Below are 22,558 nucleotides of genomic sequence, written 5' to 3'. Positions count from 1 at the left end.
GGGCCAACAATTAACATCTCAGTTTTATCTGCATTAAGGAGTAGAAAGTTTTGCGACATCCATTTTTTGACGGCAAGCAAGCAGGCCTCAAGGTTTTGTAGTTGGGAGGAATCATTTGGCTTAATAGGTATATATAATTGGGTGTCATCAGCGTAAAAATGAAGTTTATGCCAAATTTGCGTATGATATCGCCGAGGGGTAGCATGTAAATCAAAAATAGCAAAGGGCCCAGGACGGAGCCTTGTGGGACACCACATTGCACTGGGAGGGTCTCAGATGTTAAATCATTATAGACCACGCAGTGTGTTCTATCAGTTAAATAGGATTTTAACCAAGCTAGTGCGAGACCCCGAATGCCAACATGATTCTCAAGCCGACCTAGAAGAATCGAGTGATCGATAGTGTCAAAGGCTGCACTGAGATCAAGCAATAAGAGCACAGAAGTGAGGTTTGAGTCAAGAAACTGTTGCTTTGCACATGGCAACGGTCTTGTCTTCCAAAATGGAGAACTAGGGATCCCCCCCGAAACCCGGTTCTAAACGGGAACCGGTACCAAATTAGAAAAAAACAGAGTATTGATAAGCTCCGACGTTATCGGTACTGCTATCGGTAGTCTAGGAGCGGATTAGCTACGGAGCTAACAGGGTGTACCATCCATCTGCGACGCAACAGTGGCAGCAACAGTGGACATGGAGTAACGTTATGTCGAGTTCATACTACACTACATGTATGAACTCGACATAGCGTTAACGTTACTCCGTTTCCATGAAGTGTTTCATTAGCAGCAATCTGTTGTTGAAAATGTAACGTGAAATGCCAGGACAGGAAGCCGTCATGAAATCGTTGTAGTCATATTGTAGTCTTTTAGTCTTATTAACTAAAATTAAAAGCAGCAGCACTATTGGATAACAGTCATGTTTGCTATGCATTTCTTTCTTTAGGGGAGTAGGACATTTGTTTCACAGTTTTAGCATGATGTTTTATAGATGGCTCGGTTAAACACAGGTTTTTTTTTTTTTTTTTAAGAGTGGGGGTTTGATGTGATTTGTTCGAAGTTTATTTCAAATATGCAACACAACAAACAAACATCAAGTACAGATATAGCCTTAAGCCGGTCAAATAATAAATGTATATATTTTTTTTTAAATAATAATAATCTAAAAGAACCGATAAGGGTATCGATAAAGTACCGAACCGTTAAGCAGTATCGATAAGAGTAGTAGTATCGATAAAATCCTAACGATACCCATCCCTATGGAGGACAAATGGGCTTTCCGCAAAAGGCCTCTTATTAACACAATACAGTAGAATAATTCAGCGTCCTTGGATGACATCACATGAGGACAAATACAGACTCATTAGTCTAACTCTTAATACCTTACAAAAACTAGATATTATATCTATTTTAAACCTCATCCTTTAAGTTTAAAGCATGATGTTGTAGCCACAAGGTCCTTCATCAAGCACATTCAAATGCAACACAGTCAGTCAGTGTATGGCTAAATTCTGTGTATGCTAATAGTCATACAATAACACTTTGTCGATAAAGCGATTTGTTCTTTTATCAACAAATCTATGAAATTGTGTTTCCCACATGGGTCAGCCATACTGCAGTGTTTGCCCTGATGATGCATGATCAGTGTTGTGCTAGTTACTGAAAAATAGTAACTCGGTTACTTTACTAGTTACTCATTTCAAAAGTAACTCCGTTACGTTACTAGTTACTTACACCCAAAAGTAATGCGTTACTGTGAAAAGTAACTATTTAGTTACTTGAAGAAGAAAAAAATTGCTCCCATGCAGCCAGATACAGATACTCAAAATCGGTTGATCAACTTGACAGTTTCCATTCACATCACTGAACTCTGCTAAGCAATGTGGTCTAGAATATACAAACACAAATCTGACACAAACACAAATGTCCCGACGTAATAAGAAATGCACCGTGCCTAATTGCTCGGGGAGGTTGAGCGCAGGCACGTTTAGGTTGCGCGCATGCACGTTTAGGTTGCGCGCATGCACGTTTAGGTTGAGCGCATGCACGTTTAGGTTCTAGGTTGAAAATAAGTGCTTGAGGAACAGCATTAATATCTGTCGCCGGAGCGTTTCATTATAACAGTCTTGCAACCAGCGTTTCCGTTAGCCGGTAATTACCGGTATTTGACCGGCAAAATCTGTTGAAGTCCGACATATTTAATCTCTCCGGTCATAGTGTCCGGTGAAAATAGTTCCCTCTGGGCACAGTTTGATTATTTGAATTGTATTTGGATGGGCTGGAGTTGGGTGGCCTATGCGATGAACGAAACAATCATTGCGTTTGTTGTCGTTGCTTCGCTCAGCGAGAGCTTGCTGCTGGATTTGCGGAAGGCATGCAGCTGCAGACCCACAGAACCCACCAGCTTTGCTGGCACAGTGCGGTCCCCAGACCTGGAAAGCTGCTCTGCGGGTCTGCAGCTGGATGCTTCTTGCAAACTAACTGCGGCCGGCTCGCGCTGATAACAGCTTTCATTGTTGGACCGGCTGCTTGGTGGAGCAACGATGAAACGAATGTAATGAATCGTTCGTCGCATGGGCTATTTAATTTTGGCCTGTTTTGGTACGGTTCGGGTGGTCAAGTTGTGCTTGGAGGGAGTTGTTTTCACCGGACATTATGACCAGCACCAAGTCGTTGGGAGGTGGAGATATACATCACGCAAACCCACGATAATGTTGCCGTCTCTCTCTGCAAAATTTCTCAGTTCTTCGCTTGATATAATTAATACAAATGTCCAATATAACGGAATTCGTTAGCTCATAAAAATGTGATTATAACAGACTGCTGTTTAGTGTCGGACCGACTGCCCACATACGCGGTCTATTTTATTTCAAGTCAGCAGCAGCACGGAGTATCGAGGGACTTATTTTATTTGGAATATATTAATGACTATACGCAAAAGTAGCCTCGTTTTAAGTAATAATATTATAAATCTACATGCCTTGAGGATGACATTCTTTATATAGCCTATATCAATTGTTTTAAAGCTCAATAAACTATGACCGGAATTAATCTCATTTGTCCGGTAGATTGAAATCTTGCAGGTCACGGAGACCGGCAACAATTTTTTCTAACGGAAACCCTGCTTGCAACGTTTTTGTTTAAGATATCAATCGTGCATTGCAACGTTAGAATAGTTAGGATATCAATTGTGCATGAAAGGACTATATTTATATTGTTTGATGAGATTCCCTGGCAGAAGTCAAAATGCGTTGATCAACTTTAGTTTCCATTAATTTACATTCACATCACTGCACTCACCAGTGTCTGTCGAGATGTAAAGTTAGTCCAGCAGCCCCTTAAACATTTTCTTTGTTTCATTTCCATGTTGTACTGTATATTCTCTCTCCAAGTAGTTGGAAAAAGTTTTCCGTCCCATTTGCTGTGTGTCGCCTCGTATCATTCTACGCGGGTGGCGAGTGGATTTGGATGAGTCCTCGTAGTTAACGTTATACTCCAGTATCTTTGAGCCAAAACACAAATGACATAACTAAAACGTTATTTTCTTTTCGCTCGACAAAAGAGAAATACGCAGTAGCTCCCTGGGCGCTGCCATTATCAGTCAGGAATCTCAGGAATAGTAAACAAAACACGCCCCCAGCATAGCGTTCCCCGCAGCCAGGCAGACAGGATATGAGGATAATAATAATAATAATAATAATCACTACCGCTCGCTATCAATCTACGCCGTATATAACGCAAGTAACGCAGTGACGAACCATTCAGTAACGTAAGTAGCGTTACTGAATTTCAAAAGTAATGCGTTAGAGTACTAGTTATCGCCAAAAGTAACTTCGTTACTGTAACGCGTTACCCAACACTGTGCATGATATGCCAATATAGCTAGTCTTTATTTGCTATTTTGTCTTGTGGACAGAGTGACACATTGATGTTTTTGCTCCATATTCATATTACTTGACTCGCAATAAGATCTCATGAGTCTGTCTGTTTATCTATATATAGGCACGCTAACCGACTAACATTTAACCACCAATAAGATCTTTGACCAGCTAATCCTATCGGTTAAAAGTTGAATTGCAAATGGATATTACTGGTGATCTACCAGGACACAAGCTTAAATAGAGTTCCCCAACCCCCAGAAATATATTTAAGAAGTCTTTCATCCCACATGCCATTGCTCTGCTGAATTCTTAGTTTTTAATTTTAACCATGGTACCTGAAGCTGTTTGTGTTTGTGTTTTTCTTTTGTCTATGTTTTGGGCTGTTTTCGCCCAATGTCTCTTGTGCCTGTGTGGTGTTTGTACTGTGTTGTATTGTTGACTGTAACCATGGTGAAGCCAAAGATACATTTCCACGAAAGTGGACAAATAGAAATATCTATCTTCTAGATCAACTTTTCTCAAACTACGGGTCGCGACTATGGCTGGGTGATATATCGAGTATACTCGATGTATTGCGGCTTGTTCTACATGAGATGTAGCCAATTACTATATCGTGAACATCGAGTATATGTTGTCACGTTGCGGCTGAGATGAGACTTGCTTTAGCGCAGAGCTTTCCTCTCATTTCATTATAGATGCAGACCAGCGCGGACCTTAAATGACATGCAATTGTAATTTCATTACACAGACCAGCACGGACCTTTAAAGGACATTTTGGGAAATTAGCTTATTTAACATCTTCCCTGGAGTTAGACAAGAAGATACATACCTTTTTTGTCTCTGTGCGTGCATTTAGCTTTGGGAAGAGTCGCTCCGTTAGCGTAGCTTAGCTTCATCACTGGAAGTGGGTGAGGACAATAGCCTGACGTTCCCTTACAGTGTATACAGTCACCAAATACACTCCAAATACAACTCTAAAACGTTCATGTAAACATGTTGTGACCTGTGTATTTACCACGTGGAGAAATAAAAAATAATTGAATTAGACTATTATGTTTTCTAAGCAAATATACTCTGAACAATTTTTTGCCTAAGCACTCGTCTCTGCGCGCAGCCAGTGATTTCTACGTGAAGCCGCATTTGTGGACATTCTCATTAATTCAAAGGATCCGAACCGATTGAAGTTTATGGATACCATGACTTAAAATCCTCTTATCTTGACGATTTAAAAGCCTCCCCAATTTAGAAAACAGTAATCCAATGGCTGGTATTGATGATATAATACTAACTACTGCACGTAGCTAACCGGAGCTAACACAGAACCGGACGGTCATTAAAGCAAATATAATTACTTCCTTTCTGGGGTTTTCAAAATAAAAGTGCAATGTTTATAGCAGCGGAAAACGTTTATTTTGTACATTATCTAACGTTAACACGAACCTAAACTAACTTTAGGTAAGTTGTAACGTTAGTTTAGGTTTGTGTTAACGTTAGATAATGTACAAAATAAACGTTTTCCGCTGCTATAGACGTCGCTCTTTTATTTTGAAACCCCCCAGAAAGGAAGTCATTATATTTGCTTTACTGGCTTTTAATAGTCAAGGTAAGAGGATTTTAAGTCATGGTATCCATAAACTTCAATCGGTTCGGATCCTTTGAATTAATGAGTGTCCACAAACACGGCTTCACGTAGAAATCACTGGCTGTGCGCAGAGACGAGTGCTTAGCAAAAAATTGTTCCGAGTATATTTGCTTAGAAAACATAATTGTCTAATTCAATCATTTTTTATTTCTCCACGTGGTAAATACACAGGTCACAACATGTTTACATGAACGTTTTGGAGTTGTATTTGGAGTGTATTTGGTGACTGTATACACTGTAAGGGAACGTCAGGCTATTGTCCTCCCTCACTTCCAGTGATGAAGCTAAGCTACGCTAACGGAGCGACTGTTCCCAAAGCTAAATGCACGCACAGAGACAAAAAAGGTATGTATCTTCTTGTCTAACTCCAGGGAAGATGTTAAATAAGCTAATTTCCCAAAATGTTGGCGTTTTCCTCATGCAATTTAATTGACGCGAGCAATGGGCTAACGTTAGCTGCTAACTAAGTTATCCCACATAACTAGGCTAAGCTAACTAGCGTTAGCTGCTAACCCTGGAAACGCTCAAAGCGGACTCCACAACACTAGTTCCATTCATGAGGAAAGGGGGTGGGGTAATATTGATGAGGCTTGACAACAGAAGTTCAAACATAACTTCATATTTATTAGTTATTCGTTTCTTTATATCGGGCATCCAGTTCGCATCAGTGTGTTCAACTTCCTGTGTTGACATTCGAGTGTGACATCATCACCTACGGCAGCTTAGATGCTCAAAACGCAAACCTACAAAACCCGGGGGTGGGGGGGCTGGCTCTCTCGCACGTTCTCGCTCTCACTCTCTACATTCAATGATTTAAAGTAGCCAAACATTACAGTATAAATACTAACTGGATAGTTGATGATATAAACTAGGGATGCCCCGATCACGTTTTTTGCCACCGATGCCGATCACCGATCGTCGTGAGCCGTATCAGCCGATACCGATCCGATACTGATCGTTTTTGAATTTTTATTAATTCTTTTTTTTTTAATAAAATATATATATTATATAATTAGACTTGTACTTGTATTATCTGCGAGACATCGCCACCACGCAACAAGCTCCACTGTCTGTGTGTACTCTAGTAGCCTCCAGCTACGGCCAGGATTCTCCAGAGCTGCACCTGGCCCCTATACTCGAGTAGCCTCGAGCTACGGCAAGGATTCTCCTGCGCTGCAGATGGACCGGACCCTATTGGTATAACGTTACTGTGGTCATATCACATTCAACATGCCCTCAGCTCGAATACGCATCGAATCAGTGTTATAAGACATTGATATCAGGAGCTATCTGTAGCTACTGCTAGCCGGATATATAACGTTAATACAACGCCTCAGTGAATTATTAGTTCAATGGGACATTTCGTTTTGAACAGTGAACTAACTTGCGCTAACGTGAGCTAACAGCTAACAGCTATCATACACGTCTCTACTAGACTTGATGGAGCGTTTGTTGATGTCAGGAGCTATCGGTAGCTGGCCGGCTAGATACCGTTCGGTTAGACAATGTCTCATCATGTATTAAACTAAAAGTGAATAGTTGACTGGGTCATTTTGTAACGGTAGCTAAGCTAACGTTAGCTCAGGGAGACGCCGTCCTCCCGTGTCCCGTCCCACTAGACTACTAGACCCGTGTTTACATGCGTGCGGGAGGGGCTGGAGGGATGAGCAGACGCTGCACCACCCGGTGTCTGAGACAGAACAGATCGGTTTTGACGATCGGTGAAAATAAAGCATTATCACCGATCACCGATCGCATATTTATACTGATTATCGGCCGATCGATCGGGGCATCCCTAAAACATTTAATTTCATTATCTGAAATATTCTAAAATCTTTAAGTCTGCTATAAGCCATTATCCCTTTGTGTGTGATTATTATTTTCTCAGTGTGTGTGTATATATATATATATATTAGTGCTGTCAAACGATTAAAATATTTAACTCGATTAATCGCATGATTGTCCATAGTTAACTCGCGATTAATCGCAAATTAATCGCATTTTTATAAAAAAAAATTTTTTTTAACCTTAAACATCTTTTTCAAGTTCCAAGTTTTAATACTCTTATCAACATGCGAGTCAACAAATGCTTGCTTTGTGCAGCCATTTAACACAAAAGGATGACCCTCATGCATTGCAAATTTGCATCAAATTCAAAACAGAGTGATGCACAAAATAACTTAAAAGAAAATAATAATTTAAAACAATGAATAAAGTGTGCATGAAATAATAGGGGAAAGAAAACGTTAGGAACTTGTTACATTCACACACACAAGGGCTGATTAATCACACACACCCCCCTCTCTCCCTCACACACACACTCTCCCAGCTCTTTTTCTCTTTTGCCCCTTCCTCATCTCTCTCACCCCCCTCTCTCTCTATATCTCACACACACACACACACACACACACACACACACACACACACACACACACACACACACACACACACACACACACACACACACACACACACACACACACACACACACACACACACACTTCAGAAACAAACATAGTATCAATGAGAGCATCAATAATACACCTGAGTGAAGTCTAGTCAATTTTTTTTTTTTTTTTTTTTTTTTAGTTAATCTTGAGTTAAAAAAATTAGTGGCATTAATAGAATCGGGAGTTAACGCGATATTAACGCGATATATTTGACAGCCTTAATAATATATATATGTATTGTGTGTGTTTGGCTAAAGTGGATAGAAAACACAGTACTGTGCAAAATTCTTAGGCACCAAGAGTTTTTATATAAATAGTCTTAGATGTAAATACATAATTTTTTTTTATTAGTGTGTCAGTAGACTACTCTTAGTACATTTTCATTAAATTATTTTTAAAGCATCTTCATGGTTTAATAATGCAAACATATGTTGCAGGGACTTATTATAATCATCATATTGGCGTGACTGTATGCATCAAAGGGTTAAATCAAGCATTTTTAAGTGCTTTAGAGGAAATGTCAAAATATCGCGATATATATCGTGATATGGCCAAAAAATATTGCGATATCATTTAGAGGCCATATCGCCCAGCCCTAGTAGCGACCCAAAGGGGGGTCGTGGGTAGGTGACAGCGCGTTGGCCATTGGCGCATTTATTTTTTTATGTTCTGCCAACATATTTTAGCTGAATATGCCTTGTTTTATAAATGTATTGATAACATAGTGCTGTAATAACATTTTCTAATAAATATGCATGATCAAGTTCAACAACGTGTGCTTTTATTTTGATATTCCTTAATTCCACATTGAAATTAAGCAATACATTAAAGGAAAACTCCAACATTTTGGGAAATTAGCTTATTTGACATCTACCCTGGAGTTAGACAAGAAGATACATACCCTTTTTCTTCTCTGTGCATGCAGTAGGAGTAGGAAGACACGCACCGTTAGCCTAGCTTAGCGTCAGTCACTGGAAGTAGGTTCCTCCATTAGCCTAGTTCCAAACGTCTTCCTGCTCCTACTGCATGCACAGAGAAGAAAAAGGTATGCATCTTCTTGTCTAACTCCAGGGTAGATGGCAAATAACCTAATTTCCCAAAATGTTGGAGTTTTCCAAGTGTGGGGTCGCCAAAAAAATCTTAAATAAAATGGGGTCGTTTTATAAAAGAGTTTTGAGAACCCCTGTTCTAGATGCATCAGGATGATGAAGGAGAAATGCAGACACTAGCTGAGTAGCAATTCTGTGAACGTGTGGCGATTCCTGCAACAGCTACACAAAGATGGCCATTGTTTTTTAAAGCCTGTGTTACAGACTATTATTAACCCTTTCACTAGCACACTACAGAAGGTTAACCCTTTCACTACCACACCGTGAAAGTGAAAGGGTTAACGCTTTGTCGTGTGGCAGTGAAAGGGTTAACCTTCTGTAATTGTCGCAGTGAAAGGGTTAACCATTTGTTAGTGTGGTAGTGAAAGGGTTAATGCAGTTTAGCTGCAGCTTTCATTTCAAGTTACAGACCGGTTTCTTGTTGGATGCATGGGGCGTTAAACTATGTAATTCGGATGCGGCGGTTGCAGCTACCCAAGTCTCATGGAAACGTTGCTTGTGTAATGCCAGCCTGAACACCTCAAGATGCTGAGGCAACTGACTGGTCTCTTTCCCCAGGTGTTTGAGGGCACGTCGGGCATCGATGCCAAGAAGACTGCTTGTGAGTTCACTGGCGACATCCTGCGCACACCTGTCTCTGAGGACATGCTGGGTAAGACCTAGGGCGGGGCGAGGTGGCTAAAACCTAAAATATCACATCGCCATATTTTTATTAGTTTTGATGGTATAATGTTATTTGGCGGTATTTTGATTTTAGAGTACAAATTACAATGTGATCTGACATATTTTCATGCTATTATGTTGTAATTTGTTTTTACTTCTGCAGGAAAAAAAAAAAAATATATATATATATATACCGATATATGTTTTACAGTACTATAAAATATATGGTATGCATATATATATATTAGGGGTGGAACGGTTCACAAAATCGACTGTTCGGTTTGTATCACTGTTTTAGGTTTTCGGTTCGGTATATGTCGTTTTTTATTTTAAAACAATTTAACACTCCAAAAATGCCATACATCAACATAAGATATATAGCCTTAAAATAATCCAACTTTTCAGTTATTCTCAAGGACGTAGTCATGCAAAAACTGAAAGAATGAGGCCATTTGACATCAGGCACATTATTTTGACAGTGACGGTTAGAGCTAGGAGAGATTTTGGTACAGCAAGAGGGGAGGCATTGCTGATTTAAACATGTTTCTCATTTATTTGGTAAAAAAAAAGTTTACCTTTTTAATAATGTTTGGCACACAAAGACCGAACTGACTGAAAAATATAGGCAACATTTGTCAAAGTATTAACTTAGTGTAAACAAAAAATTATGAAACCTTTCCATTTTTGTGGCCACATTATAGACAAAGGCCAACATAAAGTACCGGTATGCATAATGCTCAACCAGCACTAGACTTTCTTATCAAAAAGTAAAGGTCACAGAAAAGATGATTAGGGTTTTAAATAAGGAAGTTTATGGGGTTTCTTGTATTAATAATAATTTGCACTAAGGAATGTTGTAACTGTTATCTTAAAAAAAATAAAAAGGAGATGGTACAAGGGAATGGGGAATATAAACCCCCCCACACAGTGGTGTGTGGAGTTGGTACGTCCCAGCAGGGACCAGGATGTTATGGGTTGCAGACGCAATTGACACACACGCTCTAGTCTCCTGGCTCGTTATTGAAGACACAAAAAAATAAGTTTTTTTCCCTTTTCGAGTAATACAGATCAATCGAGTATAGCATGCGATCAATCGATTTGGATTTTTCTTCAAAATGCCCATCCCTAATACTCACCCCTTATCCCTGGGATCAAGAGCACACTCAGAGAAGAGGAAAGAGAGAAGAAAAAAGGGAGAAAAGAAAATTAAATAAGTATTCATACTAGTTACTCATAAAAAAAAGAGAGGTATATATATATATATATATATATATATATATATATATATATATATATACACCCCCAATAAGGGGATCCGTAATGTAGGCGTCGGTTGTGAACTGAATAAATAAACCATTTTGATATATCAAAAAGTCACCCCTTTACATATTCAATAAAAGAGGACCATATTTTGGTGAACTTGTCATAGGAGTTCAGCGTATGTCTTCTTCTTTTGTATCCATCTCCTGAAGGGGGGGGGGGGGGGGGGGGTGTTTGTTGGATTTCCATTCCATGAGAATGATTCTGCGTGCAATGACGCTACCGAATCCTATTGCTTTCCTTTGCACATTTGTGGTATGAATTTCCCCTGGTATTACTCCAAATGGAGGTTAGTGGTTTGGGTTCAAGAGGTATATTACATAAGACAGACAGACATTAAAATATTCTGGACCAGAAATCGATTTAAGGAGGTACAGGATCAGAACATGTGGCCCAATGAAACTGGGTTGTTACATCTGGGACAGGTGGGGTTTACAGATGGGTATATTTGAGCCAGTCCGTCATTAGAATAGTGTATTCTGTGAAACACCTTGAATTGAATTAAACCATGTCTAATACAAATGGAGGAAGTATGTATAGCGGAGATGCAGTCTTCCCAGACACCCTCAGGGAAAACCATTCCCAAGTCGCGTTCCCAAGCTTCCCGCGTTTTAGTGCTTGTTGGTGGGTCAATGTTTTGGGTAATCATATGTTCTGGAGATTAAGCCCCTGTTGAACACTCTAATTTAATATTTTTTTTTATATGCAGAATCCTTATCTGGGGGTTTGGGGTAGGTTTGAAAATGTTTGGAAGCAACGCTGCGACCTTGTAGATATCTGAAAAAGTTTGTGGTATGTTGTGCTCTTTGCGTACAAAAGTTCAAATGACATAAATGCATTGTCATCAAATAGATATTCAAAGAAGACCAGTCCAAGTCGATGCCAACCAGCAAAAGTAGCATACATTGTGAGGGTGTGAAAAGATGATTAAGGGACAGTGGAGACAGACCACTCATCTGATTAAGATTTAAATGTTTACGAAATTGTATCCAGATGGTTAGAAAACATCTTCGCATATGTTGGCAATGAAGCAGATAAAATGGAAATTGGGGAGATTGATGGATGTGAGGCGAGCTCCATTGTTGCCCATATAGGCCCCTCTCTATCTGAGTGCTGCCACCCAATATGCCAATTTGGAGATATTTGCTGCCTAGTAATAATGGAAAAAGTTAGGAAGACCCAACCCCCCTTCAGATTTAGGTCTTGGCAGATAGATCTGCAATCGGGGGGGGGGTTTATTTGTTCCAGATAAAAGTTTAAATGTATTTCTCTAATTTAACAAATAATCTTTTATGAAGCCAGACTGGAAGTGCTTGAAATAATTATAAGAATGGTAATACTGTCATTTTCAGAGCGGAAATTCGTAGGCATGACCAACGTTCTAAATCTGTTCTTGTGCGTTCCAATATTGTATACAAATTTGCCATTGTGAGAGTTTTAAAGGAACTAGTTATGTACACCTAAATATTTAAATGATTGTTGCTCAATTTTAAAGGGAAATTGGTCGTATTTCAGTATTTTACTAATATTATTTACTGGGAAAAGAAGACTTTTGCTTAAATGTAATTTATAATTATTTCTAAGTTCCAAATTCCTGTAACAGATGTAGAATGTAAGGCATGGACTGTAATGGATCAGCCACAAAAAGAAGTAGGTCATCAGCATATAGCGAAAACGTATGTGTTGTATCCCCACTTGTAATGCCCCTAATCCTCTTGTCCTTCCTGATCGCAATAGCGAGGTGTTCGATAGCTAAATTGAAGAGATAGGGTGACAGACAACAGCCCTGACGAGTACCTTTTATATATTGGGAAGTATTCGGATATCAGCCGAACTAGGGTGGCGAAATCTTTAATTTTATGTCCCCTGGATTATTGTGCACCAGTATGGTCCTCTGCATCCAAAGGTCAACTAAAGAAATTGCAAACTGCCCAAAACAGAGCTGCAAGGTTAGTCTTACATTGTTCTATGAGAACAAACACTATCAGTATGCACCATCAACTCTCATGGTTAACGGTAGAGAATAGGCTGGTTTTCAACACGGTAAATTTTTTCAGGAACACTGTCTTTTCGTCTCAACCTGTTTACTTATACAACATTTACATTTAGTCATTTAGCTGACGCTTTTATCCAAAGCGACTTACAAGTTCTGTACGACAGGTCATCAGGAAGGATACAACTCTCAGCTGAGTAACAATATTCATCAAAGTGTTGCGTGTTACAGTGTAGGTTAGTTTATTAGGACAAGTGCATGACAGTAAGGTTAGTTAGCGTTAGAATTTCTTTAAAGAATTTTTTTTTTTAGATAATGGTTGAAGTGCGTCTTTAGTCGACGGCGAAAGATTGGACGGGATTTGGCTGTCCTAACTGGGGTGGGTAGTTCATTCCACCATTGTGGGGCAAGGACTGAGAATAGGCGGCTTCTCTTTGATGACCCTCCCGGAGCTTGGATAGGAGTAGGTCTAAGGCGGCCAGAAGATGCAGAGCGTAGGGGTCTTGAGGGCGTGTAGTTAGAGACCATTGACCGGAGGTAGGCGGGTGCGGTTCCCTTTGCCGCACGGTATGCTAGGTCGAAATTGTCAGATGCAATCAGGTTCATTCATATTTCACTAGGTCAGCCGATGATGGACAGATTATGTTACCGCGTCCCAAATCAAATGCTTTAAAGAGGGACTGTTGTTTATCGTGCCATCAATCATTGGAATAACTGCCCACTAGGGGTGTAACGGTACATGTATTTGTCCCGCGAATTTACGGTACAGCTGTCAATGTGTTAAGGCCAACTTCACTGTGAATAATAATAATAATTATTATTATTAAATGTTTTCTTCAGGACGTGTTTTCAATGGCTCAGGCAAACCCATTGATCGTGGACCTACTGTGCTGGCTGAGGACTACCTGGACATCATGGGTAAGACCTTAACATAAAATCAATATTCTGGGCAAAGGGGCTCAGAGATTGTTTTCACAAATCCTGTGTAAAATTTTAATATTAAAATATTCTGTCTAGCCTAAATAAATGACTAAAAGGAAATCTAAATGATGTACGGAACGTTGTGTCATAAAACTAAGGCAGCATTAGAAGCAGCACATGCTGTATGAGTAACTACCGCTCAACACTCGCAGAAGGTTTATGGCTCAACATTGGCAGTTGGCAAAGGTTTCTGGAGATTTGTCCTTTAACACTTTCAGTGCCATAAAAAATTATTCTTGTTTCTGGGTAGTTTTTCAGTTTAATTTTTTTGATTTTAATACCCTATTTGTCAGGGAGCTGTATGTTGCCTGTAAAAGGCATACTGGGACTCCAAAGGTGCAGTACCAGCTGCATCCTACCAGGCGGCGGTATCGAGCACCCTTTGAAACCTTGTGTCTTGGGCTGTGCGTCGATTATATGGGTCCGGCTCTGCTCTTTTTCTCCGGGCAAGACTATCTGTTATTACGCTCGGATTGAGAAGAATCAAGTACTCTCGATCCGTGTTTTGTGGTGGATTATGTTGGCGACACGATGGACATCAATACTTGGAAATATCGATCAGATAATTGGAATATTCTTTTTGGGGTACATCCTAGCCAAGGTAAGGGCTATATTGGGGCTGGGCGATAAAACGATAACTATCGCGATAAATTATTTCCTCGAAATAAACTTGAAACGTGGTCGCAAAGTTTCGATATATCGATTTTCCAAGCTTGGATATGAGCACACGCACTAACAACCAATCAGTGAAGGAGATGGCCGAGAGCGAAGGAGACCCGCGCTGCACCTCTGGGTAGAGAGGTAGGACTCAAAGCTGGCTAGGATAATTAGCTTGCACAGCGCTATTTTATATATTTACGTGCCGAGTATGTGTGTGGCGTGAATTCTGATGCCACGGTTATAGTAGTGTGTGGTATACGGTGGACGTCGTTGCAATGTATTGGGGCGGAACAGAGTATTTTAGGGATATTTAGTACATTGGAAATATGGCTGGCTAGGATAATTAGCTTGCACGGCGCAATTGTATAGTTTGGCTGGCTAGGATAATTAGCTTGCACGGCGCTATTTTATATATTTACGTGCCGTGTGTGTGGCGTGAATTCTGATGCCACGGTTATAGTAGTGTGTGGTATACGGTGGACGTCGTTGCAATGTATTGGGGCGGAACAGAGTATTTTAGGGATATTTAGTACATTGTCATGGGATACACTGCTCGCTCTGGCTAACTGCTAACGTGCGCGGACTGATGACGACATCAGCTTGAGACATTCGCAGCAGAAAAACAAGTCTATTAATAGCCCGTCCATCGGCGCCGGGCATAAGAAGTTAATTAAACTTGACAGACATTATATCGACGATAATTTATCGATATCGAGTTATATGAAAATAATTTTATAATTTTATCGCGATAACGTTTTTGGCCATATCGCCCAGCCCTAGGCTATATGATATCAATCTTGCCTTGATCCAAGCATGCTTTCATTGCGATCCGAAAGTGTTACTGTAACGTTACTCCACAGCGTATGCCGTTGGTGGTGATCAAAGCATCAAAAAACGACCTCCCCCCCCCACCCTTTCATGCATTCATGATGGAACATAATACCTATCATATGCATTTGATTTTTTAATTGTAGCGTGTGTAGGGACGAAATGCCAATGCATTTAGTATAATACACATTGCGGGCTATTACCAGCCTCCCAGGAATGACCCTAGACCGCTCTAAAACCATACTTATATTCACCACGGTATAAAACAGGAATGTATGGATGCCATTTTTTTTTCTTTTTCACATCTTGAACGGAAGGTTCTTACTGTCAAATGACCATGGTATTGTATCCATAGCTATAATATAGTTATAGCTCTACAAACAAGGTGACCATTCCCTATCTAACTGCTGGTGGCCTCGCTACAGACGGTTGCGGGTAATAGCTGGCACCCAAAGTGTTAAAAGGGGAACTATCTTATAAATGGCCTTTTTCAGTGTTTAGCATTGTTTCCTAGCTATGTGGACTTATATTAATATGATCTATGTCTCTAATTCTCATATTGGCGCATTCTTCCAATTCTCCTCTCACAATATTCACCCTCACTGAACTGAGTCATCTGAAAATGTGATGATTTGTGATGTCAGAGAGACACCGCTGCATGATAATCAGCTGAGTTTCCACACAGTTCCCACAGTGGTTGGAGCCCAGGCTCAAAACAGCTTAAGATCTTGAGGTAGAAAAATGCTGTTTTTGAGGACTTGATTAGAAATACAAAACAATGAATTAAAAAAAATAAAAAATTACAGAGGTGTTCCATAAACCCACAGGAATTGTGTAAAAGTGCCCAAATAGTGAAAGAAATAGTAAAATAGTTCCCCTTTAAGATGAAATGAGTGTTGATTCGTCATTAACGTTCTACTCGAACTTGCTCAGTAGAGTTTTATTATATGTTTCGGTCTGGGACCTTTTTCACATCAGCTTATGCATCAGCTTATGCTGTTGCAGGATTTCAGTTGCCGCCCACAGAATGTTTAGAATGTCCATCTTTCCCACCACATTTCAAGCAATGGTTGCTATGTGATTTCTTTCCTCAATCTTCTAAACAAATTGCAATGCAATGGTAATATTATGCTTTTCCAATGTCTTACCTACTTACCGCTACAAATTTTTCTTTTTGAAAGTGGTTACAGGCAGCTGGAAGAAAGATAATTACCCAAACATTCTGTGCAAGGCCTCTATTTGTGTCAGCCAATACATATCAAATGTTGACTCACGTGGAAAATACGCATATTACATGGTGTGAGTACAACTACTCTGTGCTCTGATCACAAACCCCAGGGCTGACATCTGTTCCCAGGTCTTTTCAGCCATTTGTTGTTCCTTAACACTATGGCGACCGGCGGGGCTCGGCGATTTAGGCCTCAGAGGACAGAGGGAGGATTGTAAACAAACCGATGTACTTTCTAAGAGCTTTATATATCATTTATAGTATTGCTATCTGTCCATTCTCATTGTCACTTGAGTGCATAAACCGTGCCTTCATAATGGCTTAAAGAAAATAAAAATCCATCGGTTGGTTGTCATTTTATAGCGTCGTGAATATAAGGTATATCGCGCTTTTAGTCTAGGCTTTTCTGCAGGAGGCTGCAAAAGAGGATAAACGTTGGCGCCGTTATATCAAACGCCATTTCTGCTGTATATATACGAATGAAATAAAACAAACTGCGTAGCATCCGGACTATTACAGAGCATCTATGGATGAAATGGGGGCGGCGGGGAACGCCGATTACTATTATTGATTAGCAATACAGTGTGCGTTCAATATAGCATTTTCATTGACCGATCACGTTACGTTATAAAACAATGTCCAATCCAGCTGTAATTTGGGGTAATATTATCCTACCGTCAGGCCATGTGATTGCCGGCAGCATTTCCTCACCAGTCATCGGATTCTGGTAGATCGATATGCACATTGGCTAATCATAAATCCCATTATTCCACGCTGAAAAAAACGCTCGGCAAGCTGATCCAAGATGGAGGATGTTCGGCTGGGATCAAGGATCTATGATCCGCCCACAGAACTGTACTTGCATTTTTTTTTTATTCACATAATGATACTGCAGTGGAGCGATGGCGCCCCTAAGCGGGTCTGGCCGGTACTGCATGTTTCGAAAATCAAATATGTGAAAAGATGCTGGTAGTGGATCGGGTACCTAAGAAGCGGTATAAATATGGAATAAAACAATAACAACTCGTCACGTATATACTCGTGGCTCTGGTCCACAACGCTCTTTTTCGAAACACGTATATCCACTTTTCTCGGACGCCATAGTGTTAAATGACGTTTTCACCACTGCACAGCGTTCGGCAGTCCATTACTGTGGCCTTACAATCACAGTGAATTGAATACAGTTTTAAAAGGACTGAGGGTTTTTGTAGGACTTCTTGAGATTTATTTCACTTCATAAATAGATCAATACAGTCCGTATTAAGTAATGTTGCGTTTCTTTTTCAAATGTAGCCAAGTGTATATTTTCAGCACTGTTTGTTTACCAATGAACCTCTTAACCTCTTAAGCCCGGAGCCCTATTTTCAGAAAATCCGCCTAAAATACATACTTAAGTAAATTGAATATTGCTCCACTTCTACAATTTCATTTGCATATTCTTGGTGTCTAGGGACATCTATGGACCTCAGTGAATGTATTCCCAGTGTCAGAAATATTGTCTTATTACTAGGCTTGCTTAAATTGTGATTAAACAAAGGAGAATATGAATTATGATTTTTCTTTGCATCTTTGACAGTGAATAACACCATGCTAATAATGACAAGACATGAAAAACTGCCACTGATCTCGTTCAGTACCTTCTTGAGATCATGTGTACAAAAAATCTTAGGAGATGAATAAAGGGAAGATGATTAAACAGAAGGTTCTGTAGATACAGTACTGAATTCTCCCATCCGGACCAATGCAATTTCAAATAATATAGAATAGCAGGCTTATAAATTACCTTATTATAGCCAATTCGCACATTTATATATATTTAGTATCACCAGGTGTGCATAAGAACAGATAATGAAATATACTGTATGTACAGTCGCTTTTTTATTTTTATCAGTGTGCCACCATTTTGAAACTATTTTCAAATCTAATTGTTGCTACATGCTAAAAATAGGGAAGAGAAACTAACTGCGCTTCAATATATGTCAACGTTGCGTTTTGTGGTTTATTATCCCGAATAATAAGATGGTTGCCGAAAACGTAGAACTACGTTTCTGTCGCCCGATCGTTGAGTGCTGGAAACGTAGATCTAAGTTTTTCTCACAGTTTTTCTTTTATTCGCTATTGCCATTCATAATTCAGCGGGGCACCTTGTGCATACTGTTCTGAGTGTGTCTGAGCTGGCAGACGGTCTTATACCGCCCTCTTAACGCCTTCGGCCATTATTGAACGGGTTAGTTTCATTTCTCTACCAAGCTGTGGCGTGGGGGCGGGTCCTAAATGCTCCAGCAAAACGGCCCGGCACACCGGTCTAAACCACATTGCATGCGTGCACGACGAAGGATAATAATGATGATCTAGCGTTGATTTCAGGAATATCCGATAATCGGGCGAAAAATGACAACATGTTTATTGAATTACACAAACACTGTTTTCGCATCTTTTCCCTGGAATTACTCTGAAGCAACCAAACTATATTCATATTCAAAACGGTATAAAACGGAAATGTACGGATGAAAAAAGAATCAGTTGTTTGCACGTTGACCAGAAGCAACGAACTGAGACTTGACGGCGTTATTAGACCCATAGCTATACTATAAAATATAGGTTTAGCTCTACAAACTACAACTACGTTTACATGGGGTTAATGGACGGCAAGGAAGGGGTCACTTCCCGGAAGGGGCGTGGCTCTCAATGTGTTAAGAAATTCATACAGAAGTAATGTACTAGAGACCCCATAGAGGCTTTTGGGAAGTGTCGTTCGGAAAAATTCCAACGGTCATCGAAAGCTCTCGTTGTCCTCTACAAAATGGCCACAAAAAACTACAATTCCCGACGTTCAAATTTTCCAAAATTGTTGACTTTCGTGAACTAAACAAGACCAAAATGAAAATCTATCTAATAACACTTTAACCTATTGGTGAACTAACGTATTGATGATAATATACATTATAACTGCTGTTGTGACATGGTTATGATGTTTATACTTGTATACGTTTGACAAAAAAAACGATACTTTTGTCAAACAGTCTGAAGAGATCGATTTATGACGTGATGTCATTTTGGGACCGGTACCTGTCCCGTCGGGTGGAAGAGGTTAACTCATTCACGGCCAACCACGACTATAGACCACCGCAACACTTCCGGGATTGCCAACGTATTGTGACGGCACGCGACGCAGCGCGAAACCGGGTTAGAATGTTCCATCAGTTCCATCCATCCACCTGGAGACTCAATGAGGTAATTGTAGATGTCGCCATAAGACGCGTCTGGCCATTGAGTGGGATAATTTTTCCATTATCCTGTTCGGCTGAAAGGACACTGACCGAGTAGGGTATATCTTTCACTGGCCACCAAAGCAGGCACAAGCTCCCCCCTCTGATGGAACATTCTAACCTGGTTTCGCGCCGCGTCACGTGCCGTCAGAATACGTTGGCAATCTGCGCATGCGTATGGGGAGTAGTTGCTGAAAAAGGGACTTCATCTCGGCCAATTAAGTTCCGATCGATTTGGAATGGGTCACGCCGTGTTCAGGAGACTCGGGCGCATAAAAGTCTATTCGATCATGTCTCTAGCACCCGTAGCTGCAACCACTTACATCAAGGCTCTCATCCACATTCATTAATTTGCTCCCCCCGCTATCTCCTCCGTGATTTCAATGTAACGCGGAAGTGCAGTGGTCTAGTCTGGTTATCTCGCCAACCGATGAGCAAACGTTTGCGCCAATAACACGCAAACGTACATGAAAGAATTTACTCTTTTTTACATGTTGGACGAGAGATAGTGACTGTCAAATGAGCCATAGTATTGTCTCCATAGCTATAATATAGAATATAGATATAGCTCTGCAAACATTGTGACGCACAGTGAAAATCCCGATCTTTTAAAGAGTGGCCCATTGACTACAAGGATGGATAAAATGGCTGGTGCTGAAAGTGTTAACAGGCGCCCCCAAAATTCGTTTTTGAAGACTGCATGCTTTTTTTGCAAACCAAAATACTATACTTTATACTTACAGCACATGCATGTGCCTGGTCTCTTTTGAAAGATGACTATCTGTAGGTTCTGATACAATAAAGAGAACTCACTTTTAGTCAGTTAATGAAATAGAGGATGAAATAGAGTAACGGGTCTGAACTTGAGCTGTAGAATAACGTGTTACTCATGTTTTTCTGTAGTAGTTAGCAGTCCAGAAGTAGTATTTACAAAAACATTGGTATGGCTGAAAAGAGACCCTGGGTACATAGCCTGAAGTCTTTTGTAATACATGTCCAAATTTCATCATAAATATCCATTCAGAAATGAGTGATTAGAAGCTGTTTTGGTAAAAGGTGAGGGGGCTCAGAAAACGATTTTCTCATAGACTTCAATGCATTAGACGAAAAATTCTCTTCCTGTTTTGGCTCGATCCCTGATTCGCTCATTCCCATGTGGGGTACCATTGGAAAGCCCTACTCATTGGTTACAACCCTGTCCAATAATTGTCGAGATCGCCAAAACGATTGACGGAGGTAGAGGCTCGAGAGTGGTATTTGTACAATACTGTGTACTTCGGCGCACGCCTCGCATATCGGCATGTAACTCGAGAACCGCTGAAACGGCTATCGACAGGCAACAAATGGGGCTTTAATTTTTTTTTGAACAAGTTTTTTTTTTTTTTTGCAAATTTCTTTTTAACAGGCGGTCCCACATGGGCGAAAATAAAATAAAAATAAAATAAGGTCCTCCCTCCCTCCCTCCCCCACCCCTATACCAGACAAAATCATTCTAAAATATCTTAGATCGTTTATTAATCATTGTTTTTCCTTTTAGCTTTTAAATCACCCGACAGCAGTCGCATATCTCTTGCATTCTGCAGATAGAGAAGAAGAAAAGTAAGAACATAATAGAAAAAATAAATAATAAGCTGAGAGACCAGGAAGGCCAGTCAGATCGCCTCTGTCACATTATCCGCTTCCATACCCTCAAAGAAAGTTAGGAAAGGATCCCAAATATTGTGGAATTTTTCGGTACAACCTCTGATGGTATACCTGATCTTCTCCAGTTTAATATGATACATGACCTCTCTCATCCAGTGGCCGTAGACAGGTGAACCTGGGTCCTTCCATTTGAACAGTATCAGCCTTCTGGCCAAAAGTGAACAGAAGGCCAGCATTCTAGATTCCCACCATCTAAAGTGGATGTCCGCTGGGGCCACTCCGAATAATGCAATATATGGTGATGGCTCCACTTCCTTTCCAAATATCTTAGAGAAGGTGTCAAAGATGGTCTGCCAGTAGGTGTGCAACTTTGGGCACGTCCAGAACATGTGGAGCAGAGTGGCTGGAGCCTGTCTGCAGCGGTAGCATAGAGGGTCTATGTCGGGATATATCTTAGAGAGCCTGTCTTTAAACCAATTTTAAATTGGATAACCGCATGTTTAAGGCAAATGGAAGAGGAGAAAATCCCCTGTATTATCTTGTCCCATGTGACCTCTGTGATTGGTTCACCTAAGTCAGTCTCCCATCTGCCCCTGAGGAGATCTAAAGGTGTCGAGTTGCTTCTATTAAGTAGTTCATAAATTCTGAATGGGGCTTTAATTTGATATATATATTGTATTAAAAAATATGCACACCGAGCCGCTATAGGTCGCCAAAGTGCCGGTGGGAAAATCTTCCTCAAGAGGGCCCACATGTGGGCCGTTGCATTAGCAAAATATGAGCTTATAAAAAAATCTCTGCACATTGCATCGGAAACCAGATGATTTAGACACCGTTATGAAATCGTTGTAGTCCTAAGAAAGAGGAAGCCCAGGGCTTTTGATGGATGTCGACA

General features: G+C 40.3%; 1 protein-coding gene across 1 annotated transcript in view; it reads left to right on the top strand.

Annotated features, from left to right (window-relative positions):
- atp6v1ba (ATPase, H+ transporting, lysosomal, V1 subunit B, member a) overlaps positions 1–22,558 on the top strand; it is a 122,808-nt gene that overhangs the window by 44,427 nt on the left and 55,823 nt on the right. The window contains exons 4-5 of the mRNA XM_084321147.1: positions 9,636–9,729; positions 13,894–13,971. Of these exons, the coding sequence (XP_084177273.1) occupies positions 9,636–9,729; positions 13,894–13,971 (172 nt within the window). The remainder of the gene's footprint in view (positions 1–9,635; positions 9,730–13,893; positions 13,972–22,558) is intronic.

Source organism: Notolepis coatsorum (genome assembly GCF_963971535.1).
Source record: "Notolepis coatsorum genome assembly, chromosome: 9".
NCBI lineage: Eukaryota > Metazoa > Chordata > Actinopteri > Aulopiformes > Paralepididae > Notolepis > Notolepis coatsorum.
Note: the sequence above shows the minus strand (reverse complement) of the source record. Positions and strands in the feature narration are given on the sequence as shown.